This window comes from Aquarana catesbeiana, linkage group LG03, assembly GCF_042186555.1.
Source record: "Aquarana catesbeiana isolate 2022-GZ linkage group LG03, ASM4218655v1, whole genome shotgun sequence".
Classification (NCBI taxonomy): domain Eukaryota; kingdom Metazoa; phylum Chordata; class Amphibia; order Anura; family Ranidae; genus Aquarana; species Aquarana catesbeiana.
In genome coordinates, this window is record NC_133326.1 from 106,445,005 (window position 1) to 106,471,938 (window position 26,934).

Here is a 26,934-nt window from a genome sequence, read left to right on the forward strand (position 1 = left end):
GTAAGCCCTCACAGGGCTCTGCTGTGAAATATTAGATCAAGAATTGTAATTACATGCCCCTGTTGAACAGGAGCCGAAAAATTAGGCCTTAGGCACTGGTGCTGGTGCCACAACAATGCAACCCCTCACAGACACTCTAGTTGGAATGCAGGAACGAGCCCTGCTGCAAAGTATTGCATCAAAAATTGTAATTACACGCCCCTGTTAAACAAGGGCTGAAAAATTGGGCCTTAGGCACTGGTGCTGGTGCCACAACACTGCAACCCCTCACAGACACTCTAGTTGGAATGCAGGAACGAGCCCTGCTGCAAAGTATTACATCAAAAATCGTAATTACATGCCCCTGTTAAACAGGGGCTGAAAAATTGTGCCTTAGGCACTGGTGGTGGCACCCAGAACCAAAAATGTTCTTACAAGCTATCAGCGTGATGATTGAGGAGGAAGAGGATAATTACTCAGGGATAGTCACTCAGCATCAGCATAGGCAGTCTTTGAAGGGATCTGAGATTTCAAAAAAAATTATTCGGTTACATCAGCATCAGGTGCTTGGTAGCTGGTGGTGATCCAAGACTCATTCATTTTTATGAAGGTCAGTCGATCGACCGAGTCAGTGGACAGACGCACCCTGTGATCGGTTACCACGCCTCCAGCAGCACTGAATGTGCGTTCCGAAAGAACGCTGGATGCAGGACAGGCCAGTAGCTCAATTGCATACTGTGCAAGCTCTGGCCAGTGATCCATCCTCAAGACCCAGTAACCCAGAGGATTTTCGGTGGGAAAGGTGTCCAAGTCTGATCTTGCCCCTAGGTATTCCTGCACCATGTAAAACAGACGCTGGCGATGGTTGCTGGAACCGATCATACCTTGGGGCTGCGGACCAAAAAATTGTCTGAACGCATCGGTCAGACGGCCACCTTCTCCACCGCTCCTTCTTTGACTGACCGAAGCCTCAGCAACACGTTGTCCAGAAACAGGAGTTTGTAACCTCCCAGTCTCTGGGAACGCGTTGCACAGACCTTTCTGCAAGGCCTCCCGAAGATGTTTCATCCTCTGCTCCCTCTGCGATGGCAAGATAAGGTCCGCAACCTTACCCTTGTAACGTGGATCAAGGAGGGTTGCCAGCCAGTATTGGTCCTTCTCCTTGATACCACGAATACGAGGATCCTTACGCAGGCTTTGCAGGATCAGGGAGGCCATGCAGCGTAGGTTTGCTGAGGCATTCGGTCCGGAGTCCTCCTCGTCCTCTTCCTGTGTGATCGGCGGGCACGCAGGAACACTGTCTTGATAAAGGGGGCCTTGAGAGCTAAGGAAGTCCTCCTCTTCCTGCCTCTGTTCTGCCTCAAGTGCCCTGTCCATTATTCCACGCAGCGTGTGCTCCAACAGGTGGACAAGGGGGACAGTGTCACTGATGCATGCACTGTCACTGCTCACCATCCTCGTGGCCTCCTCAAATGGTGACAGGACAGTGCATGCATCCCTGATCATGGCCCACTGGCGTGGGGAAAAAAACCAAGCTCCCCTGACCCTGTCCTGGTGCCATAGTCGCACAGGTACTCATTGATGGCCCTCTGCTGCGTGTGCAGCCGCTGCAGCATGGCCAACGTTGAGTTCCACCTGGTGGGCATGTCACAGATTAGGCGGTTCTTGGGCAGGTTAAACTCCTTTTGGAGGTCCGTCAGCCGAGCACTGGCATTATATGACCGGCGGAAATGCACACAGACTTTCCTGGCCTGCCTCAGGACATCCTGTAAGCCCGGGTACCTGCCCAAGAACCGCTGCACCACCAAGTTAAGGACATGAGCCAAACAGGGCACATGGGTCATTTGTCCCTGTCGGAGGGCAGAGAGGAGGTTGGTGCCATTGTCGCAAACCACCATTCCTGCCTTAAGTTGGCGTGGCTTCAACCACCTCTGAACCTGCCCCTGCAGAGCTGACAGAACCTCTGCCCCAGTGTGGCTCCTGTCCCCCAAGCACACCAGCTCAAGCACCGCATGGCATCTTTTGGCCTGCGTACTTGCGTAGCCCCTTGAACGACTACGGAGCACCGCTGGTTCCGAGGAAGAGGCCATGGAGGAAGAAGAAGAGGAGGGGGTGGAGGAGAGAGGTGTGTCACAATCATTAGCATTTTGGAGGCGTGGTGGCGGAACAATCTCCAACACTACTGCACCTTGTCCTGCATCCTTCCCAGCTGCCAGCAGAGTCACCCAATGCGCCGTGAAACTTAGGTAACGTCCCTGTCCATGCCTGCTGGACCATGAGTCAGCGGTAATATGCACCTTACCGCTGACCGCCCTGTCCAGCGAGGCATGGACATTGTCTTCCACATGCTGGTAGAGAGCCGGAATCGCCTTCCGCGAGAAAAAGTGGCGTTTGGGTACCTGCCACTGAGGAACCGCACATTCCACAAACTCACGGAAGGGGGCAGAGTCTACCAACTGAAAAGGCAGCAGTTGAAGTGCTAGCAATTTTGCCAAGCTAGCATTCAACCGTTGGGCATGTGGATGGCTGGGAGCAAACTTCTTTCGGCGGTGCAGCAGCTGGGGCAGGGAAATTTGCCTGGTACAATCTGACGTCGGTGTACCAAAATCAGATTGCCCACAAGTACGTGGCTGTGACACACCTAATTCTACACCTTCATTCCTCTCAGTGCAGGTCTCAGAGAGGACTGAAGGTCTAGTGGGGTTGGAAATCTCAGCTGATGAGGAGCAAGCAGAGGTCCTCTTTGTTCTTTGGTGTGGGTCTTTTAGATACGCTTGCCAACGAACTGCATGGCAGGTCAACATATGTCTGGTCAAGCATGTGGTACCCAAGCGGGAGATGTTTTGGCCACGCGAGATACGCTTGAGACATATGTTGCAAATAGCAGCGGTGCGATCTGATGCACTCGTCTCAAAAAAGGCCCACACCAAAGAACTGTTTGAATAACGCGCAGAGACTGCAGCGCCCTGCACATGTGGAGCTTTGGGGTGTGATGCAGTCAATGTGCTGCCCTTAGGCTGGCCCCTGGAGGGCATCCTGCCTCGTTGGTGATGTGCCGCCTCCTCCTCCTCCTCCTCTCTCCTATCAGGCACCCACGTTGAGTCAGTGACCTCATCATCCCCTCCCTCCTCATCACTGGAGCAAACCTGGCAGTATGCTGCAGCAGGGGGAGCATGACTGCCAGATTGCTGTCCTTCTTGGGCACCCCCTCTGTCCGTGCTCGTGTTACTGCCTTCATCGAGCTCAGTATCATCATCAGAGCCTTCCAAACGCTGGGCATCCTCCTGGAGCATGTACCCAACACTGTGGTCAAACAGTTCGAGGGACTCCTCAGGAGGACATGGTGGGGCTAGGGAAGGAGTCACTGATGACATTGAGCCGAGGGAAGAGGCCGCTGCTTTGCCAGACAAAGTACCCTGGGCATGGGTGAGAGAGGATGAGGAGGATGAGGACGGCTTGGTCATCCACTCGACCAAGTCTTCCGCATGTTGCGGCTCAACATGGCCAGCTGCCGAAAAAAAGGCCAAGCGTGTCCCATGGCCACGTGCTGATGAGGATGCACCGTCTCCACGACCAGCACTAGACACAGAGCCTGCTTGCCCTCTCTTATTGGCTTGTGACTGTCTGCCTCTGCTTCTTGGCCTTCCAGACATACTAATGGCCTGTAGCTGCACAAAGCTGGGATATATATATATATATATATATATATATATATATATATATATGTACTGATACTGCAGCTAGCAAAATCAACTGCCTGCCTGTAGTATGAGAACACCACCAACCTTCTACAGGTAGCTTTAGCTGAACACTGTGAGGTGGACGCACCCCACTAACTTGTAGGTTTAGCAGAACACTGTGAGCAGGACGCACTGCACTAACTGTAAATAGTCTAGCTGCCTGACTGTGGTACTAATAGGATCAAAAGAACACCAGCAATTTTCTTCAGGTAGCTGTATTTACTGTAACAAGACAAGCCTGCCTGTCAGTAAGAAGATAACAGGAATGGATCTAGCTGAACACTGTGAGCAGGACGCACCCCACTAGCTTGTAGGTTTAGCTGAACACTGTGAGGTGGATGCACCCCACTAACTTGTAGGTTTAGCTGAACACTGTGAGCAGGACGCACCCCACTAACTTGTAGGTTTAGCAGAACACTGTGAGCAGGACGCACTGCACTAACTGTAAATAGTCTAGCAGCCTGACTGTGGTACTAATAGGATCAAAAGAACACCAGCAATTTTCTTTAAAATACTGTAACAAGACAAGCCTGCCTGTCAGTAAGAAGATAACAGGAACGGATCTAGCTGAACACTGTGAGCAGGACGCACCCCACTAGCTTGTAGGTTTAGCTGAACACTGTGAGGTGGACGCACCCCACTAACTTGTAGGTTTAGCTGAACACTGTGAGCAGGACGCACCCCACTAACTTGTAGGTTTAGCAGAACACTGTGAGCAGGACGCACTGCACTAACTGTAAATAGTCTAGCTGCCTGACTGTGGTACTAATAGGATCAAAAGAACACCAGCAATTTTCTTCAGGTAGCTGTATTTACTGTAACAAGACAAGCCTGCCTGTCAGTAAGAAGATAACAGGAACGGATCTAGCTGAACACTGTGAGCAGGACGCACCCCACTAGCTTGTAGGTTTAGCTGAACACTGTGAGGTGGACGCACCCCACTAACTTGTAGGTTTAGCTGAACACTGTGAGCAGGACGCACCCCACTAACTTGTAGGTTTAGCAGAACACTGTGAGCAGGACGCACTGCACTAACTGTAAATAGTCTAGCAGCCTGACTGTGGTACTAATAGGATCAAAAGAACACCAGCAATTTTCTTCAGGTAGCTGTATTTACTGTAACAAGACAAGCCTGCCTGTCAGTAAGAAGATAACAGAAACGGATCTAGCTGAACACTGTGAACAGGACGCACCCCACTAGCTTGTAGGTTTAGCTGAACACTGTGAGGTGGACGCACCCCACTAACTTGTAGGTTTAGCTGAACACTGTGAGCAGGACGCACCCCACTAACTTGTAGGTTTAGCAGAACACTGTGAGCAGGACGCACTGCACTAACTGTAAATAGTCTAGCTGCCTGACTGTGGTACTAATAGGATCAAAAGAACACCAGCAATTTTCTTCAGGTAGCTGTATTTACTGTAACAAGACAAGCCTGCCTGTCAGTAAGAAGATAACAGAAACGGATCTAGCTGAACACTGTGAGCAGGACGCACCCCACTAGCTTGTAGGTTTAGCTGAACACTGTGAGGTGGACGCACCCCACTAACTTGTAGGTTTAGCTGAACACTGTGAGCAGGACGCACCCCACTTACTTGTAGGTTTAGCAGAACACTGTGGGCAGGACGCACTGCACTAACTGTAAATAGTCTAGCTGCCTGACTGTGGTACTAATAGGATCAAAAGAACACCAGTAATTTTCTTTAAAATACTGTAACAAGACAAGCCTGCCTGTCAGTAAGAAGATAACAGATAGCTGAACACTGTGAGCAGGACGCACTGCACTAAATGTAAATAGTCTAGCTGCCTGACTGTGGTACTAATAGGATCAAAAGAACACCAGTAATTTTCTTCAAAATACTGTAACAAGACAAGCCTGCCTGTCAGTAGGAATATAACAGGAACGGATCTAGCTGAACACTGTGAGCAGGACGCACTGCACTAAATGTAAATAGTCTAGAAGATAACAGGAATGGATCTAGCTAAACTGAATACAGTGTATATATATATATATATATATATGCAACACCTGGGATGCATATATATACACAATACACTTTAAGTGCAGCTAACTGACTGACTGTCCTGCCTAATCTAGCTAACTCAAATGAAATGACACTGTCACTCTCTCTCTCTAAGCACACCGAAACACACTGCACAGGGCCGCCGTGCAGGCGGCCTTATATAGTGTGGGGCGTGTACTAAATCCCCTGAGCCATAATTGGCCAAAGCCTCCTTGGCTTTGGCCAATTATGGCTCTCTGTTAAGGCTGCGCTGTGATTGGCCAAGCATGCGGGTCATAGTGCATGCTTGGCCAATCATCAGCAAGCAATGCACTGCGATGCCGCAGTGAATTATGGGCCGTGACGCGCCACACGAATTTGGCACGAACGGCCCATATCGTTCACAATTCGGCGAACGATCGAACAGCCGATGTTCGAGTCGAACATGGGTTCGACTCGAACACGAAGCTCATCCCTAGTGGTCACCATAACAGGAAGTGCCTAAACATGGACCGCCACAGGGGGATTGCTGGGTATTATAATGACAGCTGCAGATTGGAAAAGATTGACAAGAACTTTGGAAATAACATTGACATGATGAAGATTGGATGAGATTGGGTGCACAGGTCACAGATACAATCCAGCTGTGGGAACTGTCACAATACAGATGACACACATCATCATTCATTGCTTTCTAATTCTCCCAAATGTAATGAGAAAGCCTGTCCTCTTATTGGATGAGATGATCAGTGCACTCATAGGATGTCTGACAAGGGGGATTTTACAGAATCAGTAAAACATCCGTCCTGAAAAGTTATTTCCTCATTCCCTTTAGGAATTCAAGCCTGATTTCCAAACAAAGACTTTCCCAACTATGTGGGCTGGTGGCACATAAACATGACATTGGGTGGAAGAGGCAGGGATGGAGCCTGGGACAGATAAATGGATGGTGGGTGAGCAGAGCCCATGTGCTCACACTGACATCCCTCATGCAGCAGAAAGTTTGTTTGCTCCACAAGTGAGGAGCTCAGCCATGCGCTGCTGCTGGGGAAAGGGAGAGGGGTCCTTTGTGTGCAGGTCACCTTTCTTCCCCTTCATTGTCTGATGGTCAGTGGGGGTGGCGATGAAGATAATGAGTTAAATGTCTGGTGTGCGCTGGCATGTCCTCGGATCTGTCACTTTCCTAAGTTGTCCTGTTCTCCCAGCAGCAGCACCATCAGATCCCCTCACACACTCAGCCCTTGTCCTGTCTAATAGTATAACATGGCAATGTTCTGATCCATCAGTACAGTATAACATGCCAATGTTCTGCTTCAGAACATTGCCATGTTATACTGTCTGTACTGATGGATCAGAAGAACATTGTCATGTTATACTGTACATATGAGGATGTCAGCTAGGGTTGCCATATCATCCCTTTAATCCAAGACACACATTAATTACACAGGTTCTGTGGCTGATTAAGGTGGTAATTAAACTCACTTGGTGCCTTATCTGCATTAAATCAGCCTCAGAACCTGTGTAATTAATATGTGGCCTGGATTAAAGGGATGATGTGGCAACCCTAATGTCAGCACAGCGCACAATAGCATTTAAAACAGTGACAGGGTCAGGGATTACCAAACACAGCAAGAAGGACACTATGGGAGTGTAGAGGCACACTGCAGTGTGCCACAAAGCATCAGTAAACCCTGCAAATGAAGCGTCTCGCTTGCAATCACATCAGTGTCCAGCGCACAAACACAGTGCACTTAAAGGTCCTTTTATTTATTTTTCCTGAGTGGTCTTGCAATATACCTCCAGCGCTCAGAATACTTCTCTTGGGCCAGTTTCCACTATTAGAGAGTCTGTTCCACGTCACAAGATAGCTATAGAATCCAATTCTGTTTAAGCTGGGGACATGACCAGCACTAAGGACAGAGGGGCTCCTTACTCTACAGTGTCACATCTGCTTTCACACTCTCCTGAGAGTCCACAGCAGTGAGCAGGATAGCCTGGAAGCTGGTGTGACACCCTTCAGAGTAAGTAGTCTGGATAAGAACAAATTTATCTTTAGTCCTTTTCAATCATGAAAAACATTTCTTACCCAAATTGCCAGTAAGTAGACTTTAGACATTTACATTATTACATAGTTACATAGTAGGTTACATAGTAGGTGAGGTTGAAAAAAGACACAAGTCCATCAAGTCCAACCTATGTGTGTGATTATGTGTCAGTATTACATTACATATCCCTGTATATTGCGGTCATTCAGGTGATTATCTAATAGTTTCTTGAAGCTATCAATGCTCCCCGCTGAGACCACCGCCTGTGGAAGGGAATTCCACATCCTTGCCGCTCTTACAGTAAAGAACCCTCTACGTAGTTTAAGGTTAAACCTCTTTTCCTCTAATTGCAATGAGTGGCCACGAGTCTTATTAAACTCTCTTCTGCGAAAAAGTTTTATCCCTATTGTGGGGTCACCAGTACAGTATTTGTAAATTGAAATCATATCCCCTCTCAAGCGTCTCTTCTCCAGAGAGAATAAGTTCAGTGCTCACAACCTTTCCTCATAACTAAGATCCTCCAGACCCTTTATTAGCTTTGTTGCCCTTCTTTGTACTCGCTCCATTTCCAGTACGTCCCTCCTGAGGACTGGTGCCCAGAACTGGACAGCATACTCCAGCATATCTCAGCATATCTCTGATTGAGATAAAGTAAAATTCAAAGTAATAAGCTATCTCTTGCCTTTATCACTGATATGTTTTATTGCCATTTTTTCATATTTCTCAAGTAACATATTGCACAAGTCTGTTTTTTTTCACGTAGTAGCACTTTATTGCTGAAAATGCAAATATTTTTTTTTCCTTAAAGGTTCAATGCCTCCTCTAAGCATCAAGAAAACAGATAACATCAGAGTGTCATTCATAGGCAAAAGAAATGAGGAGGATAGCAAATGGTAATATGACATTTCCATTGGTTATTAAGTTATTAAGACCAGGAAAATAATGCAGAAGTTCTTGTTATCAGGTTGAGCATATATTGATTTTCTGTACATGCAACGTACAGCTCATCTATCCCACAGACCTGTACAGTATAACAACCTGCCCCTAGCCTTCCCCAATCCTTTGTAAAGCTTTTAGTGTCTCATATGAAATTGATGTGGTTTCTGATTGTGGAATGATTTAAGCAGATGGCATGATAAAACAGAAACTATAAACTGAAAAAGGTACATTCATGACAGAAGTAAACCTGGCAAAAATTGGGACATGATTGTAATTCTCATAAAACAGGTTCTTTTTAAAGTATAACTGAAGGCAGAGCTTTTTTCTTTTCTATTACATAGAGTGGAGAGAGATTAGAACGTCAGTCAAGTTTGTATTGCTGTTTGTCCCCATTCCAGAACTTCACCCTCTCCATTTGTCCTGGTCACCATTATCACCAAAAGTGAAAAAAAATTCAAGTTTTGAATGATCATCAGGACAGGAATAGAGGGGAAGGTGAATAGGGACACAGTTCTGGTGACTACCAAGGATTGTCTTCACTTTGAAGGGATTTCCTCTCATTTTGTGTTGTGGCCATCAGAAAAGAAGTGTAGGGAAATCCCCCCAAAGAGACAGACAGAAATAACCCTCCCTTACCCTGTCCAAAATGGAAAAAAAAGTTTTGACTTTAGTTCTACTTCACCAAAGTCTGCAGAAAACAAGAAAAAAACACTGACTTAAAAGGTTAGGCAGCTAAATATTGACTATTTTTTCTGAATAGCAAAGCTGAAAAAGATACCCATATCCTGGAGTCGTATGGGCAGGAACTTCGAAAAAGAACTGGCAGAAAGTAAGTAATAAGGGCATATAGGGGATTTTTTCTTGAATGTAAATGATGGCATTATTTTAATTTCTTTCTGTTTTTTTTTTTACTTTTTAATCCTTATAAACTAGAAATAATTACAACCTAAGAGAGCCAAATGTATACACCACAGCAAGAAGAGAAAAATATGAGTCAAGCAAAGTTCGCCAAAAAATACAGCAGTTTAAACGCTTGATTGAAAATTACAGGCGCCATATCACATGCTTTGTAATATTCTATGGAATATCAGCTGGAGTGTTTACTGAAAGAGCCTACTGTGAGTCACTATTTTAGATACATAATTCTATTTGATTTAATTAATTTCTGGAAATCAGAAACTATTAGAAAAATAGTAATGTAGTAAAATGCTGATAATTGTAGCAACTGTATCTAGGCTGTTAAATTTCTAGTGCAGAAAATTGTTGTAGAGCTGAAAAACTGGAGAATACCTAACTCCAGATATGGTAGGTACTTTTACCATGATAAATCAATCACACACGTTTTTTTCTATGTCCCCTCAGCATGTTGCCCCTTCCCCTTTATGGCGGACACTGGGTCACAGGCAATCTTCTTGGTCATTCCTTGTGACCAGCCTAAGATCTTTCAGTTTAAGGGCCTGTGTGGAAGAGTTTTTGTTTGTATCAGGCAGGGTTTGCATTCCCTTAGAAGACTGCAGGAATGCAAAACATCCTTAAAGCAGATTAGACATGTGTAATTTTTTTCGGTCCGAATTAGTTTTTTTAACAAATTTCAACAAATTCGTTAATTCGGAATTTCTGAATAGTCATAAATTCGAAAATTTGTAAATTCGGACATTCGCACGTTCATAAATTCGTGCATTCGTAAATGCATACATTCATAAATTTGTGCATTCGTAAATGCGTACATTCGTACATTCCTAAATTAGTAAATTCGTAAATTAGTGAATTCGTAAATTGGTAAATTCGGAAATCTGAAATAATAATTAACTAATAATAACTTAACTATTACTAACTATTAAGTTATAGGTATTGTAATTTCCTTTTAAATTTGGCTGTTAGTGAACGTAACACATACAAACTTATCTGAAGTTACGAATTATCCAGAATAACGAATGCCGTATCCAAACGAATGGAACGTAATGAATTAATAATAATAAATAACAATAATAATAATAAAAACTTATTATTTATTATTAATTTTTTCCGTTCCATTTGTTTAGATTCAGCATTCGTTATTTCGAATAATTCGTAACTTCGAATAAATTTGTGTTTGTTACGTTCACTAACAGCCAAATTTGAAAGGAAATTACAATACCTATAATTTAATAGTTAGTTAGTTACTATTTCAGATTTTCGAATTTTCGGGTTTTTGGATTTTCACATTTCGAATTTACAAATTTCCGAATTCACAAATGTACGAATTTACGAATGTACGAATTTATGAATTTATGAATATACGAATGTACGAATATACGAATTTAGGAGTGTACGAATTTACGAATTGCGATCATAACGAATGACCCGAAAAACGAAAAAAAAAATAAACAAATGAAAGGAAAACAAACTATTTTTTTGGCAGTGCACATGTCTAAAGCAGATCAAATGCAGGTCAGAATAATGTCAAATGTACCTGTAAATGAATTCTGAATAACATCAGAAATGTCTCAAACTGATGTACAGCTGACAATATAAGCTCAAATTCCATCAACAAATGTCCTTAGTCTGGTCACAAACTTGTCCAGTCTCATTGCATATAAACCAAGCCCCAATCATTTTTTTGGCTTATGGAGGTCATGCTTACCTTCATTATTTTACCATTTTGTAAGTAAAACCACATTTCTCATTTTTCAAGGTGCAATAACCTGACAAACATTCAGTTGCTATGTATTGTTATTAATATGTACTTTACAAGTATTAGTATGCCAATCCTTAAAGTAGAGCAGTAGAAGATTTTCATAGAACTTTAGAATCTGTAGCACTAACACAATCCATCCTTGAGCTGCCAAAGTTTGCATTGTGTTTCATTTGGCCTCTGTGACTACTGTTTTTTTAACATCACAATAACTTTCTTTTAATGTTTTTGAATGCCACAGACTATGGCTTTGCTTCACCATCAAGTGGAATTTCACAGGTCACATATATTGGGCTTATTATTTCTCGTGGTTCAGCAGCCAGTATTTCTTTCATGTACTCTTACATTCTTCTAACAATGTGCCGGAACCTAATAACATTCCTGAGAGAGACCTTCTTGAATCGATACATTCCATTTGATGCCGCTGTAGACTTCCACCGTTTGATTGCAATGAATGCTCTTGTGCTTTCACGTAAGTGAAAACATTAGGTCAAATTCTAATATACAATAAGAGTAGCTATATTTTGGCAATTTTATGTATAATGAACCAGATTACTGATACAAGATTTTTTTTCTTGTAGTTTTTCACACTCTTGGACATGTAGTCAATGTCTACATCTTCTCAATTACACCTATAAATATCCTTAGCTGCGTCTTTCCCCTGGTCTTCAATTATGATGGGTATGTACTAAGTTTGATTTGGTCAGAAAACCAAAATATTGGCTTAAAGGAGTATTGGCAATAATGTATTGCTGATTGCAATGCAGACAATTGCTTAGAAGTGAAGGACTGGAATTCAAGACTTTGGTTGCTTGTAAGGCTGCCTAAATGGGCCTGTCCTATGTTTGGTGTTAACTGTTAGCAGCAGTAGGTTGGCTGCTCTTCCTAGAATTGGCTGCAACACAGTCTACTCTGCTATTGAATTTGTTAAAAGTAAAATTCATACTGAAGTATTGGGATGAGAAATGAGGTACACTGAGGTGTAAGAGATAAGAAATGTGTGTGTAATACCCCATAAAAGAAAATGTTCTGTTTGTAATGACATTATATACAGTGCCTTGAAAAAGTATTCATACCCCTTGAAATTTTACCCATTTGCTCATGTTACAACCAAAAACGTAAATGTATTTTATTGGGATTTAATGTGATAGACCAACACAAAGTGGCACATAATTTTGGAAGGAAAATGATTAATGGTTTTCAATTTATTTAAAAAAAAAATGTGCAATTTGTGGTGTGCATTTGTATTCAGCCCCCTTTACTCTGATACCCCTAACTAAAATCTAGTGGAACCAATTGCTTTCAGAAGTCACCTAATTAGTACATAGAGTCCACCTGTGTGTGATTTAATCTCAATATAAATACAGCTGTTCTGTATAGCTTCAAAGGTTTGTTAGAGAACCTTAGTGAATAAACAGCATCAAGAAGGCCAAGGAACACACCAGACAGGTCAGGAATAAAGTTGTGGAGAAGTTTAAAACAGGGTTAGGTTATAAAAAAATATCCCAAGCTTTGAACATCTCACGGAGCACTGTTCAATCCATCATCCGAAAATGGAAAGAGTATGGCACAACTGCAAACCTACCAAGACATGGCTGTCCACCTAAACTGAGAGGCAAGGCAAGGAGAACATTAATCAGAGAAGCAGCCAAGAGGCCCATGGTAACTCTGGAGGAGCTGCAGAGATCCACAGCTCAGGTGGGAGAATCTGTTCACAGGACAACTATTAGTTGTGCACTCCACAAATCTGACCTTTATGGAAGAGTGGCAAGAAGAAATCCATTGCTGAAAGAAAGCCATTAGAAGCCCCGTTTGCAGTTTGCGTGATGCCATGTAGGGACATAGCAAACCTGTGGAAGAAGGTGCTCTGGTCAGATGAGACCAAAATTTTACTAAAATCAAAACGCTATGTGTGGCAGAAAACTAACACTGCACATCACCCTAACACACCACCCCCACCGTGAAAGATGGTGGTGGCAGCATCATGTTGTGGGGATGCTTTTTTTCTGAAGGGACAGGGAAGCTGGTCAGAGTTGATGGAAAGATGGGTGGAGCCAAATACAGGACACTCTTAGTAGAAAACCTGTTATGCTCCGTACACACAATAGGATTTTCCGATGGAAAATGTTCTATAGGAGCTTGTTGTCGGAAATTCCGACCGTGTGTAGGCTCCATCGGACATTTTCCATCGGAATTTCCGTCACACAAAATTTGAGAGCTAGTTCTCAAATTTTCCGACAACAAAATCCGTTGTCGTAAATTCCGATCGTGTGTACCCAATTCCGACCCACAAAGGTCCACGCATGCTCGGAATCAAGCAGAAGAGCTGCACTGGCTATTGAACTTCATTTTTCTCGTCTCGTTGTACGTGTTGTACATCACTGCGTTCTTGACGTTCGGAATTGCCGACAAGATTTGTGCGACCATGTGTATGCAAGACAAGTTTGAGCCAACATCCGTCAGAAAAAAAACATGGATTTTGTTGTCGGAAAATCCTGTCGTGCGTACATGGCATTAGAGTCTGCAAAAGACTTGAGACTGGGGCGGAGGTTCACCTTCCAGCAGGACAACGACCCTAAACATACAGCCAGAGCTACAATGGATTGGTTTAGCGCAAAGCATATTCATGTGTTAGAATGGCCCAGTCAAAGTCCAGATCTAAATCCAATCGAGAATCTGTGGCAAGACTTTAAAATTGCTGTTCGCAGCCGCTCTCCATCCAATCTGACAGAGCTTGAGCTATTGCAAAGAAGAATGGGCAAAAATGAAAAATGTCACTCTCTAGATGTGCAAAGCTTGTAGAGACATCCCCAAAAAGACTTGCAGCTGTAATTGCAGCGAAAGGGGGTTCTACAGTATTGACTCAGGGGGGCTGAATAAAAACGCACGCCTCACATATTTATTTGTAAAAAAAAAAATGTGAAAACCATTTATCATTTTCCTTCCACTTCACAATTATGTGCCACTTTGTGTTGGTCTATCACATAAAATCCCAATAACATACATTTACGTTTTTGGTTGTAACATGACAAAATGTGGAAAATGTCAAGGTGTATGAATCCTTTTTCAAGGCACTGTAATATGATAGAGAGTTTGATTAGTATGTTTTTATTTTTATTTTTAGGCCAAGTATTTAATTAACACAGTCCTTGTATGCCATACTAAGGATGCCATAGCAACCAACTTTGGGTTTGTTTTAGGCAAATGCACAGGAAATTCTACAGTTGCATTTCTAAGCAATGGGAATTCATACCATTAGTCAAGGACATTTTATGGAATGCTTGAGAATGTGTGTTAATTAGAGAGGCAGAGGCCACTGACATTTTTGGTAAAGGGCGGGGTATTATGGGGGTTGATATTCTTTCCTTGGAAATTCAGCCAGTTCAGCAGGGCCGGCTGAATTTTGATCCATTTATGGGCACCAAGGTTGTACAGAAGTCGATCTACAGATCGACTTCTGCACAACAAAACTGTTGGATTTTTCTTGCTTGATCAGCGCTGCAGGCTATAGACCGCAATGCTGATCAGTGTATTCTGACGGCAGGGGAGACTGCCTGCTGTCAGAATACAATATCTCAGCGGAGAGGATTCCCCCATCCACATCAAACGTGTTGATGGGGAAATTGATTGTTTTTTTTTCATTCAAACTACAGATTGAACGAAAAAAACCGTGTCATCTATGGGCCTATACTCCTTTAGTAAATCAACCTGATTGTCTCTATATGATAATGAAGAGTAACTTCGATATTAACAATATGATATATTTTGTCAAGCTGTCCATTATATCCACCAACCTATAGCGAACAATGAATAGGCAAGGTTTCGATTTTAGGAATAATCTGTATAAACAAAATCTTTACACATTACTTCTACAAATTTAATATGACGATAATTATAATATTTCATGTATGAATTACAAATAATGTGATTGAATGATGATTACCATAAAATATAAGGAATGGTTATGACTGCAATAACATCTTAGGAGGTTGTGATAACGGGCAGGTCTTTAACATCACCTTGTATATATTTTTGTAAATGCTCTGGTGCTGGGAGACTGGATGAAAATAAAAATATAATTAAGGCATTTAAAATATTTTGATGATGTTTTACTTTTTTAAAATATTTTTTTAGATCTGAATTTCCAAATAAATTCTACTGGTGGGTTTTTCAGACTGTGCCAGGTAAGCTATCACCATGCTGCACCTTAATCACATGGGAAATAACAGGTGATATTGCTATATCAAGATTAGATTTACAGTTGATATTCCTCAGAATTCCTGACTTGGCTCCGAAATAAAAACTGTTATCCTAATAAATATACAAATAGACTCATGTCACTGGTCACTTATCTACTGCATTCAACTGACTGGTAACACTTACTATTGCATAAACAAATACCAGTTAAGCAGCAGCTACTTGAATAATAGCATTTACTGTATTTTTTTATATTTAAATCAGCTTGCGTGCCTGACATTTATCATGATAGTTACACCAACAGATAAGATTGCATCCTTCCCTAAACCACTCCTAACCTTGCTGCTCCATAAATTATATACTGATGCTTCATATGTTTAAATGTCATTAATTTGTTACATCCCACATAAAAACATTTTACAATAGGTGCTCAGCTTATTAATGTCAGCCAAAATGTCAGCCAAAACGCTGGATAAAGTGGAGAAGAGTAACAAACTCAAATTTCCTGCAGACTTTGCAGACTATGGAAAAGCTAGGCATAGCTGGATAGAAATTTGACCGATTCAACAGACAGGCTGAATTTTGATCCATCTATGGCCATTCCCATTTGAGAGGAGTCAAATCTAATAGTATATCTTCATTTAATCAATGCTTTCAGCCAATCAGCTGTAGTGCTGATCAGTGTATTCTGACAGATCCCGCTGTCAGAATACAATAGTACAGCAGGGTGGATTCTCTCATTCATCTCCAATGCGTGGATGGGGGAATCTGTTCAGTTTTTGGATCAAAAATAAAAGATCCATCTATGACCAGCTTAAGACAAAAGGTTAGGAGAAATCTCTTCAACTGGGGGACAGATCAAAACATAAAACCTGTATCATTGTTCTCTGTCCCTCCATTAGGAGATGTTCTCTGTACTTCCTCCCCATTAACGGGAGTCATGGGGACACTAAGCAAGAGGAAATCTTGCTTATGGGGTCAGGGACAGCCATAAAAAACCTGAAACAGCATTTAGTGTTGAAAATATGTTTATTAACATTTTCATAGAAAACACAGTGAACAACATAAAGTTTCACAATCCATGGACAGTCACAAACAAACATGTGATGGGAGTCAGCCCAATGGCTATCGCCCACAGCTTGACCGTCCTTTGGCACAAGAGGTGGTTCTGGCTAGTAAGCCTTGAAGTTCATGGTATAGGTTAACACATGTAGATCGTAGAGAGTAAAAGAGAAAAACCCAGTTTGGAGAAAGGAGAGAGAGAGAGGGGAAGAATAGGAAAAGGGGGAGGGGAGGGATGGGTCAGGGAAAGACAGGGAATAAGCTAGGAAGAGGGAGAAGTAGAAAGAGAGGGATAAGGGGAGAAGGTTAAGGGAGAGCAAAGGAGCTGCTAAGGAGACGTTTACTAGGGGAAGTAAGTGTTTAGAGTAGAGGGTGGCGTGTCAATGGCTTCATGGGCCCTGAAACAGCATTTAAACATCCCTTAGAATTTCCAAAACTTAAAAAAAGCAACAAAAAAAAAAAAGCTGGACTTTCATTATGATCCCTCTGAGAGCATTTAAATCCCTTATAGTAGGTGCTCACTGCATTGTTCATGGTGCCTGTAATGTTATATATCCATTTTCCATCCTATTAAGACTATGAAAATTACATACAGTGTATGTACAGTCAAACCTTTGGCTAGAGTAAGGACTAAGCAAACCCCCATCAGGTTATTTCTTTCTATCTTTGAATCATTGAAGCTTCCCTTTGCTTCCTGTCCAAGATTCAGAACAGAAAGTTCACAGGAATCTCCCACAGTATGGGGAGTTATCTAAAAGGTATAGTGAGAAAGTGCCTACAGGTGACAAAGTCAGAAAATATGCTTTTCCCTGTTAGCCAAGCATTTTTTTTCTATTATCAGTAAAACATCATTCATCTGAGTCAGATTAGGACACAAAATAAAGAAAATGTTCTTTGTAACAGTAGTGATCTCAGCAGAGGGATGTTGCTTTGTGTGCTAAGTGTTGTGTGTGCCTAGAGGTTCCACTGATGGAAATTCAACCCTAACATCTGAGATTATATAGGAATGGTACGCAGTGCTGTCAACTAACGACAGAGCCAAGGGAAACTCTTTATCTTAGAAACTATTCCCTTTTCATATATCAGGTCATAAAAAATTAATTTTATCAGTGGTAGTATACTTACATTCAGTGTCATTAGAATCTGTATTCTAACTAAGACATTGGGTTCAGACTAGTAAGTACATTTTGATATATATATACTCATTTAATCATACCTACTTGTACATGCAGGTCTGACTGGGATTCTTCTACTAGCAGTTTTGGCTCTTATACACGTGTTTTCCACTCATCATTTTCGACGTGTCAGTTTCCGCGGATTCTGGATAATTCATCACCTGTATGTTGTCCTCTTCATTTTGGTAAGTAGTGAGAACAACTTTGAAATCACAAAGATATTATTAGATATGTGAGCTTTTGGGATACACTCACACATTTAGCTTGGACACAAGGAACATTATAATCTTTTTTTTTTTAGAAAATCTCTATAATACTATCATCAACTAGCAGGTTGAGCAAAAAAAAAAAATGACAGATCTCTGCATCAACACAAACAATGTTAAAGCAGGGATCTCTCCCACTGTTCTATTGTATTCTGACAGCAGGGACTCCCCCCCCCCCCATCAGAATACACAGATTAGCTCTTGCAGCCATTGACTGTTCAACAGAAGACAGTGCTTAGACTGGCTTCTGTTAAACAGCGGCACACACGGACCAAAATTCATCTGGTTCCTGCTGAACCAGATGATTTTTGGTCCCTGTATACCATGCCTTTCCTTCTGCATAAATATACTGTATATGCAAACTATTAGCTCTGTCGGTAAAATGAAGGAAGTAAATGTATTATCAGAGTTGTCAGTTATCCTGGGATAAGAAAAATCCTATGGATTTGGGTTGATTCAATGAGTTTCAATAAATAATGTATATCAGATTGCTTCACTGCTATTGCAGCTATTATATTCTTATGCTTTGGCTATTTTTTTTTCAGACTATCATCCATGGCAGTTTTGCACTGATACAGTTACCACGGTTTTACATATATTTTATAGTCCCAGCTATTATCTTTGCAATTGACAAAATGATTAGTTTGAGCAGGAAGAAGACAGAGATTGAAGTTCTAGAAGTGAAGAAACATCCTTCAGGTATGATGTATACTTAACATTCCTAACATTGTGGCAGCTAAATTAATAGATATGCTAAAGATAAAAAGGAACACTCTCAGCTTTACTTTTAAGATATATCTATAAACACTGCAACTGACCTTTTGCAGTAAAAATATTCATATGCTGGCCTAGTGGTGGGATTATTGTGGCTGCATCTGGGCTTAAAATATGTGTAAATATTAAGAATATGATTGGCCCTGCAGTAGCCGACCTGTACTTCTGAAGGCTTTGAATAACCACACTATCATCCAGAAGCACAAAAGTGAGGACATTATAGCAAGCAAGCATTGTCATATCATTCTACAATTTTCATTAAAACAGTAACATTGTACTAAGACCTGATAAAGCATAAGAATATTGAACAATTGAACTGAGAAGGATAGACGAGGAGGTAAAGGGTGGCAGGAGTTGCCCAAAAATTTTAAATATGTCACTGGTGTTAAAAATAAAATATATGTAAAGTAAATATGAGGCTGGTTAACTAAATAAGTTGAGAATATTCACTCAAATGAATGTGTGAGTATGCTTTTTATCCAAGCAACTGCACATGACTGGGTATTCAAAGTGAACAGGAATTATGTTTTCCGATGATTGGATAATTGAAGTGAATATTTAAACAATTTTTAAGTGTGATTGATTTACTAAAGGACTTGAGGATCTTCAAAGAGTAGCCTGCATGTAGACTGGGGCAAAGAGTATCTTTGCAAAGCATACAGTTTTAACAGCAAGCAGAGAAGGATTCCAGTTGAAAACCTGATGTTAGTGCTTCTTGATGAATTGTCACATTCCAATAATGAAAACTCAGTTACTCGAGCCTTGCAAAAAAGTTATGACACCCAAAGAAAATTTTGTTGCATGTCATTTGCTCTTCATACTGCATTAGACTGACACAAGTGATATCTTTATCGAACTCCAGCTACCCTCCACCTCTTCAAATTTTACTTCTGAACTTAGATCTTCTATATGTGGATCCTGCAATTCTGTTTTTCTGAAATTGTCTAACAAAATGTATTAAGCTAAAATGAGTGCATATAAAATATTGTGATTCATAGACTGGTAGTCACACCAAAAACATTATAATTTTAGAATGTATGCACCATTTTCTATGCCTGTACTTCATCCTATTTAATTCTCATTGCAGGAGTGACAAGCCTGAAGTTCCAGCGTCCTAGTGACTTTGACTACAAATCTGGTCAGTGGGTTAGGATCGCATGTTTGTCTCTTGGTACAGATGAGTACCATCCTTTCACATTGTCGTCTGCACCACATGAGGATGCATTAAGTCTACACATTAGGGCAGTAGGGCCATGGACCACAAGCCTGAGAGAGCTCTACACATCTCATAACACAGCAGAGGGAAAGTACCCAAAGGTATGTAGAACTATTATTTTTTTTTCAGTCTATAATAATTTAGAATAGAAACATACCGGTACTTTTTAAATACCTATAATAGATAACATTATAAACAATGTTATTCTGGGGTTAGCTTGTCTATATATGACCCTCTCAATGCCTTAGTTTTTCCTTTTGTTCTATTTTGATAATATCCAAATCTATTTTTAAACTAGCAAAACTTTAATATATCGTTAATATTGCTTCCACCTCTTTAAAACAATGCATCAGCTTTTCCTGGATGGGCCATTTGGTGAAGGACATCAGGAGTGGAATATGTTTGACGTATCAGTTCTTGTTGGTGGAGGAATTGGAGTGACGCCTTTTGCATCAATTCTCAAGGATTTGGTCTTTAAATCATCGATCAATGCAAGGATCAACTGCAAAAAAGTATGTCTATAGTATTCTTAGCCAATGACCTCATATGTTAAAACAACTGATTTATTAAAACATGGAGAAAAGAAAATTACAACAAAAGTGGAGTTGTTGTTTTTTTTTATTGAATGGAAACATGAAACAAGAATTTTAGTTGGTCACTGTGGACAGAAACTACAGTTTGGTTTTCATTTACTTTTTTTTAGTTTTACTGTTTTAGCACTGCTTCTAATCTGTTTAAGCCACAGTAAGCACTGGCAGCTATGTCACATTACAGTCTATTATATGACCTTTTAGTAAATGAAGACACATGTTTTAAGCACAGCTAAACCTATTATTAAAGTATATGTGGAAATCCAAAATCCAAAATGTTTGAGTTTCATAGAAATAGGAATAGGGGGAAATCTATTAAGGAAATATCTTCTGGTAACAACTGTCTCAGAAAGGCTAGTCACTCACTGTACTCACTGGTTGAGTCTCTGGGATAGGAAGTGTAGGGGAATGACCCTGATAAGCCACATAGTCAAAAAAAAAAAAAAAAAAACACAGATGGAACATTTTTACCATTCTTTACTGTATCATGAACTAACAACTTGCTGCTAATTAACTCACTCTAAACCTTCCTGTAACCCCAGCACTAATATTCCCTAAGCTTAAAGTGGAAGTTCAGTCAAACACTAACTATATTTAAATCTACTCCTCCCACCCATTCTAAGCCTATTTTATCTACCCTGTGAAAGGAAAGATCTATATACTTATCAATCCTGAGGGTGCTCCGGTCCATGTTCGGGTCCCAGCGCAAGCTTTAGTGTAGAGGAGACATCGTCAACAACAGCTGCAGAGCCTATGCAGTGACATTACCCATATGTTTACTATGGGGCAATTGTTGTTGGTTGTCCCTCCTCTACGCTGAAGCTGGCGCTGGGACCAGATATTGTAACTGAACCAGAGATCCCTCAGAATAGGTAAGTATACACACCTTTAGTTTCACACAGTAGATAGAATAGGCTTAGAATGGGGGTGGGAGTAGATTTAAGTACAGTTAGTGTTTGACTGAACTTCCACTTTAAATCTATCTCTGCATATTCACCTCTGCATTGCAGTATAATTACCCTGCATTGAAATTGATGTTGTGGTTCCTTACCTATCACTAGAATGGGCAGTTTCCATTTACCAGTGACCTAATATTTCCTGGTGACAGCCAAGTTGCAGAGTTACTGATTGGATGCCTCTCATTCTGCATCAGATCAGTGCCTATGCCTTAAATCTTATGTAACCAGAAATTAGCAGACCACTGGTAAACCGATTAAGACTGACCCCCTCAAATATAGCTACCTTCCCTTTCAGGGTTTAGAATTGTTTTGACTAGAGAAAGTTTAAAATATGTGAGCAATTGCAAGTTGCAAAACAGTATTGGTTATATTTTCTTGCTGTTTTCCTATTTAGGTGTATTTCATATGGGTGACACGTACTCAGAAGCAGTTTGAATGGCTGATAGACATCATCCGGGAGGTGGAAGAGCTTGATAAGAATGAACTATTGTCAGTTCATATATACATAACTCAACTAACTGAAAAGTTTGACTTTCGTACAGCCATGCTGGTAACTATTCGATTTTCTTTTCCTTTCTTAAAAGCCACAAAAATATTGCTCCAAATACATTAAAAATAGCATTCTGTAATGTGCTTTACTGATTAGAATTATGAGTAAATGATTAAAGTCACAGAGTTTACCAAGAAGCTAATTTATAACAGAGCCGATAACACTATATATTCTCCACTATAACCTGCCTTTTTTTTTTTTTTGAAAGTAGAAAAATGGCCATGGTAAGGTCATACCACTGTTTCTTAAATGGACCACTTTGTGACATACAAGAATACACAAGTAATCACATCTGACACTCATGTTAAAAGTTCCAACATAGCCGTATGCTTCATTGGTTGGGTTCACCTGGTGACACCATTCAGAAGAACAAAAGTTGAAGTAACAAACCAGCGTTATGGTCCACACCATGTTGAATCCAACACGATAGAGCACTAGCGTGAACTCAACCATTCAGTTGGAAGACCCTTCCTATATCCCAGGCAAGGAGTACATTAGTTAAAATATTTTCAACACTCAATTTCATGAACCACGAAGAAGTAAGCAGTCTGTATTGTGTATACACTTGAAATTTAGCTGCACAATATATATGACAGTTTTTGATCAGATACGCTTATTCCAAACCAGCAAAAGCTGATTATAAGTTCAGGTTGAAATTCTGAGTTTTGTAGGGAAGAGGAAGAGATGATATGACTGCTGATGCCCCAAATAAAATTGTGCATGTCCAGCTATATGTATATATTATATAACTTACATTCAGATTAATGTTAACATTTTATATTGTAGTATATTTGTGAGAGACACTTTCAGAAAAATCAGAGCCAGAGTTTGCTAACTGGACTGCGATCCATCACACACTTTGGAAGACCACCATTTGTGGGCTTTTTGAATTCCTTACAAGAAGTACATCCTGAGGTACAGTATGTAAAATACTATCTAAAGCAATGAAGATATCAAGGATACCTATAATTTTCTAGTGTAGGGGTGTTTAACAAATTCATGTGAACATTTGTGTGTGTACTGCTCAGCACGTGTACCATACAGTGTACGCTGGTTCATTTTCAGCATGCCAGGAATGGGTTGATTGCCAGGAATATGATAGCTCCTGTGTGCATGTGCAGCAGTTACAACATCAGTGGCTATCCAATGTGCAAAAAAAAAGGGTCTCTGGCACTTTTAAAGCAGTAGTAAACCGCTGGGTGTTTTTTTTTTGTACTCTGCAAGGTAAAGGCATAATGATTGTTTATAATGTTAAACCTACCTTAAAACGAATCCTTCCAGTGGTCACACTGTCACTGCTGCAGGTGCTTCCATCTTCACCCGGTCTTCGTTCCAGGTTCGCGGACTCCGGCTGTATGACTGGCTAAGGCCGCAATGACGTCACTCCCGTGAGTGTGTGCGGTAGCTGCCGTTTACGGCACAGGACTCTGAAGGAACGGGCCAGGTGGTCGTTCCTTCAGAGTGCATGCGCTGGTGATGTCTCCGGCTGCATATTGTGATGTGATACTGCATGTAAATATCTCGTGCACGGTGCACATTTAGGAGATTTTACACTGCCTATAGGTAAGCCTTATTATAGGCTTACCTATAGGTAAAAGTCAGAGATGGGAGTTTAATTCCACCTTAAGAAAACGTTTGCAAAGATGGTAGCAGTGGATGAATCAGTAACAGGTTCACCGGGGGGAGCACAGCAGGAAATAACTGTCTCATATTGTACAGGTATTCTGAGCTTACATGCACGTTATAACAAGACCTCCTACATTCCCAGATCCTTTAGTGGATGTAAACCCAATCACTAAAATCAATGAAATCTTAAACATGTTCATTTTTATTATTAATACAAATTATTATTTATAATTAACATACTTGGCTATCATACTGACCCTCTTGCTTGAATACTTTCAGTAACTAACCTAAAAGAAGTGTGCAGATAAGGACTGTCTTTACTCTGGTTTTCTTGATCTGCATACTTTTTTCAAGGAGAACAAAAACAAAAAAGAGATTTAGGGCTCTTTCATACTGGCAGACATCATCAGCGGTCTGCCTACTTAGCAGGGGATCTCACTGCTGATCCCCTCTGAGCAGGCGGATTACAGGTCCGTGTCCATTCCGCTTATGCAGAGTGGACACGGACACAGCCCGCTTTCCTCAACGGGCGGTCGGATGTAATTGGATGGCCTGCTTGTATAATGCGACTGTCATCCAATCCGCCAGACGGATGGGGAATGGATCCCCCATCTGTCTGTTTTTAGTGGATAGGATCAGATGTTGGTGGGTGTAAATGGACACATGTCTGTTTACATCCGCCGCTCCATAGAGGGCAATTGATGGTCTGATCAGGTCTGCCTAAAAACTGACAGGTGGACCTAAAATTGAAATAGCTTAACTTAATTAAAGCCAGAAAGTGTGAAAGCCCATCAACTGCCATTTTCATAAGAAAGGCGGCATATTTATTTTAGGAAAGGTTTAACTCCACTATTAGCCTCCTGCTCCTGAGGTAAAAAAACCCTTAACCTCTTTCTTAACAGTGAAATGCTTAGCCTATTCCTACCTACCCCCTAAATTGAGCCCTTACATTTTCTTTTATATTGTGTTAAAGGTAAAGAAAATTGGTGTGTTCAGTTGTGGACCTCCTGGAATGACCAAGAATGTGGAAGATGCTTGCCGGAAAATTAACAAAAGAGACGAGTGCCATTTTATACATCACTATGAGAATTTTTAGTTTACTATTGAACACTTAAATTTCATAATCACATGCGTTTTTAGGTCACCGTTATTTGTTACAATTTGACTTTCATCAACTTGTAGTACACATTAGTAAACTTTTTCAAGTATCACAAACTGCCTCTAATTTTAATCAAATTATATTTATGGTCTCTGGGACATGAAACCTTTCTTACAACATATTTAAAAGATGTGATTGACATTTGTTTGTATATCTGTAGCAGATAAAACAATAAAGAACGTATTTCCATTTGTACGCATCTGATTTTCTTTTATAATTTAAATGGTAAAACCATGGCATTTGTACTCTGGTACGGACTTGTATATTCATTGTGGAAACTGCAGAGAAGCAAGGATGGGCAAATCCAGTGATTTATATATTCAATGTAGCTAATCCTGGACAGGAACATACTATATATATCCTAAAGTAAAATGTTTAGCATTTGATCCTAATATAACCCCACTGTAGATGTTCTAGATGTACAGACATATTTAATAAACACCTGATGTAGACTGATATCAGTGCCCCCGCAAGTAGGCTCCCTATGTCATTCACAATGGATTCCAAAAGAAGGTATCACAGATCAGATTTGACAGGTAAGAGATGATGACCAAATGCATGGGTGGGTTTTAGACATCAACAATTTCCATGCAGCCCAACTTTTTCCCAGAAGGTAATTAAAAAAAAACCTAAACTGGGCAATGTTGTAGGTATGCACCATAACTGTAATACAAACAATATCATCACTGTATTCCTTATTTCATTTCAGTAAATAAAATGTGTGAGTTTTAAGATTTAACAAACCTGTAACATATTTTATTCACCTAACATATATGCTACTACAGTTAACCTGTACACAAAATGAACTGAGCAAAGCTATTTGAAATTTGTGAAATGTAATTATAAATATTAATTTTTAAAATTCTGTGTCATAGGTAGCTTGCTAAATCCACCACTGCATATTGTTGCACAGGGTCAGATATTCTCATTCTGCTAGCTATTCTCCAACTTTTTCCTTATTTATTTTTAATTTAAGTTTATGATCCCTCCCCCACCCCAAAGTGAACTGGTAAATGGGTCATTTTCGGTCCGTTTGCCCAGTCACCTCATTTCATACCTAAATTTAGAGATGCGGAAAAAGAAAATCAAGAGCAATAGGAATTCCCATATAACTGATTCACAGTAAAGTTTACCATCTACATGAGTTATAATGTTAAAATATAATATCATTCTGCTAGCTTTCTTTAAGTGATTGTAAAGGAACAATTTGTTTTTATTAGCAAAAACAAACATGGTATACCTACCTGTTTTGTGCACTGGTATTGCACAGAGCAGCTCAGAACCTCCTCTTCTGGGGTCCCCCACCAGCACTGTCCGCTCCTCCTCTTCTCCGAGTGCTCCTATAGTAAGCTGCTTGCTATGGGGACACTTGTGTGGGCACAATTCTGAGCCAGGCTGTGTGTGTCCATAGACACACACAGTGAGCCAATGGCTCCTGCTGCTCTCAGTAAAGCCCATGAATGCAGGAAGAGAACAGACTGGGGCTGCTGTCAGGGACAGCAATGGATTGAGAGTGGTGTCAGGTAAATGTTTAGGGAGAGGTGGGGGAGGCACAGACAGTGGAAAGTTTTTTACCTTAAAGGAGAAGTCCAGCCTGAGCTTTTTAGGCGGGGCTTCTCCTAAGGGTCACAGGAGCGCAATTCGATTTGCACTCCTGTGTCCTGTTTTCAACGGTGCGTGGTCTGAAGTCTGCTCTCCGCTGATGTCACCAAGTTCAGTCCAGGCAGCGCGTCATCCCGACTTAGGAAGTCTGGATCCGCCAGCTGCCTGGACTGATGGCAGCCGCTCCCTGCCCCTCCACGGCTCAGCGCTCCAATGAGCGTGCAGGAGCAGAGCAGGAGAGATTCTGACTGACAGTCAGCAGCTCTCTGCTCAGGGAGGTGAGAGAACTTGGCCATCGGCGCTGTTCGGTGGCTCGGTTATCAGTGAAGAGGCGGCAGGGGACAGATGCAGCATTGGTCTTATGCTGCATCCACCTAGGT

The 26,934-nt window shown here is 41.1% G+C and overlaps 1 protein-coding gene across 1 annotated transcript in view; it reads left to right on the plus strand.

Moving 5' to 3' along the window:
* LOC141131529 (dual oxidase 1-like) overlaps positions 1 to 25,147 on the plus strand; it is an 85,699-nt gene extending 60,552 nt beyond the window's left edge. The window contains exons 22-34 of the mRNA XM_073618900.1: positions 8,574 to 8,658; positions 9,465 to 9,533; positions 9,638 to 9,822; positions 11,620 to 11,850; positions 11,960 to 12,059; positions 15,513 to 15,562; positions 17,870 to 17,997; positions 18,624 to 18,777; positions 19,940 to 20,169; positions 20,422 to 20,580; positions 22,012 to 22,167; positions 22,954 to 23,082; positions 24,767 to 25,147. Of these exons, the coding sequence (XP_073475001.1) occupies positions 8,574 to 8,658; positions 9,465 to 9,533; positions 9,638 to 9,822; positions 11,620 to 11,850; positions 11,960 to 12,059; positions 15,513 to 15,562; positions 17,870 to 17,997; positions 18,624 to 18,777; positions 19,940 to 20,169; positions 20,422 to 20,580; positions 22,012 to 22,167; positions 22,954 to 23,082; positions 24,767 to 24,889 (1,799 nt within the window). The 3' untranslated portion in view covers positions 24,890 to 25,147. The remainder of the gene's footprint in view (positions 1 to 8,573; positions 8,659 to 9,464; positions 9,534 to 9,637; positions 9,823 to 11,619; positions 11,851 to 11,959; positions 12,060 to 15,512; positions 15,563 to 17,869; positions 17,998 to 18,623; positions 18,778 to 19,939; positions 20,170 to 20,421; positions 20,581 to 22,011; positions 22,168 to 22,953; positions 23,083 to 24,766) is intronic.
* Positions 25,148 to 26,934: the final 1,787 nt, after the last annotated feature.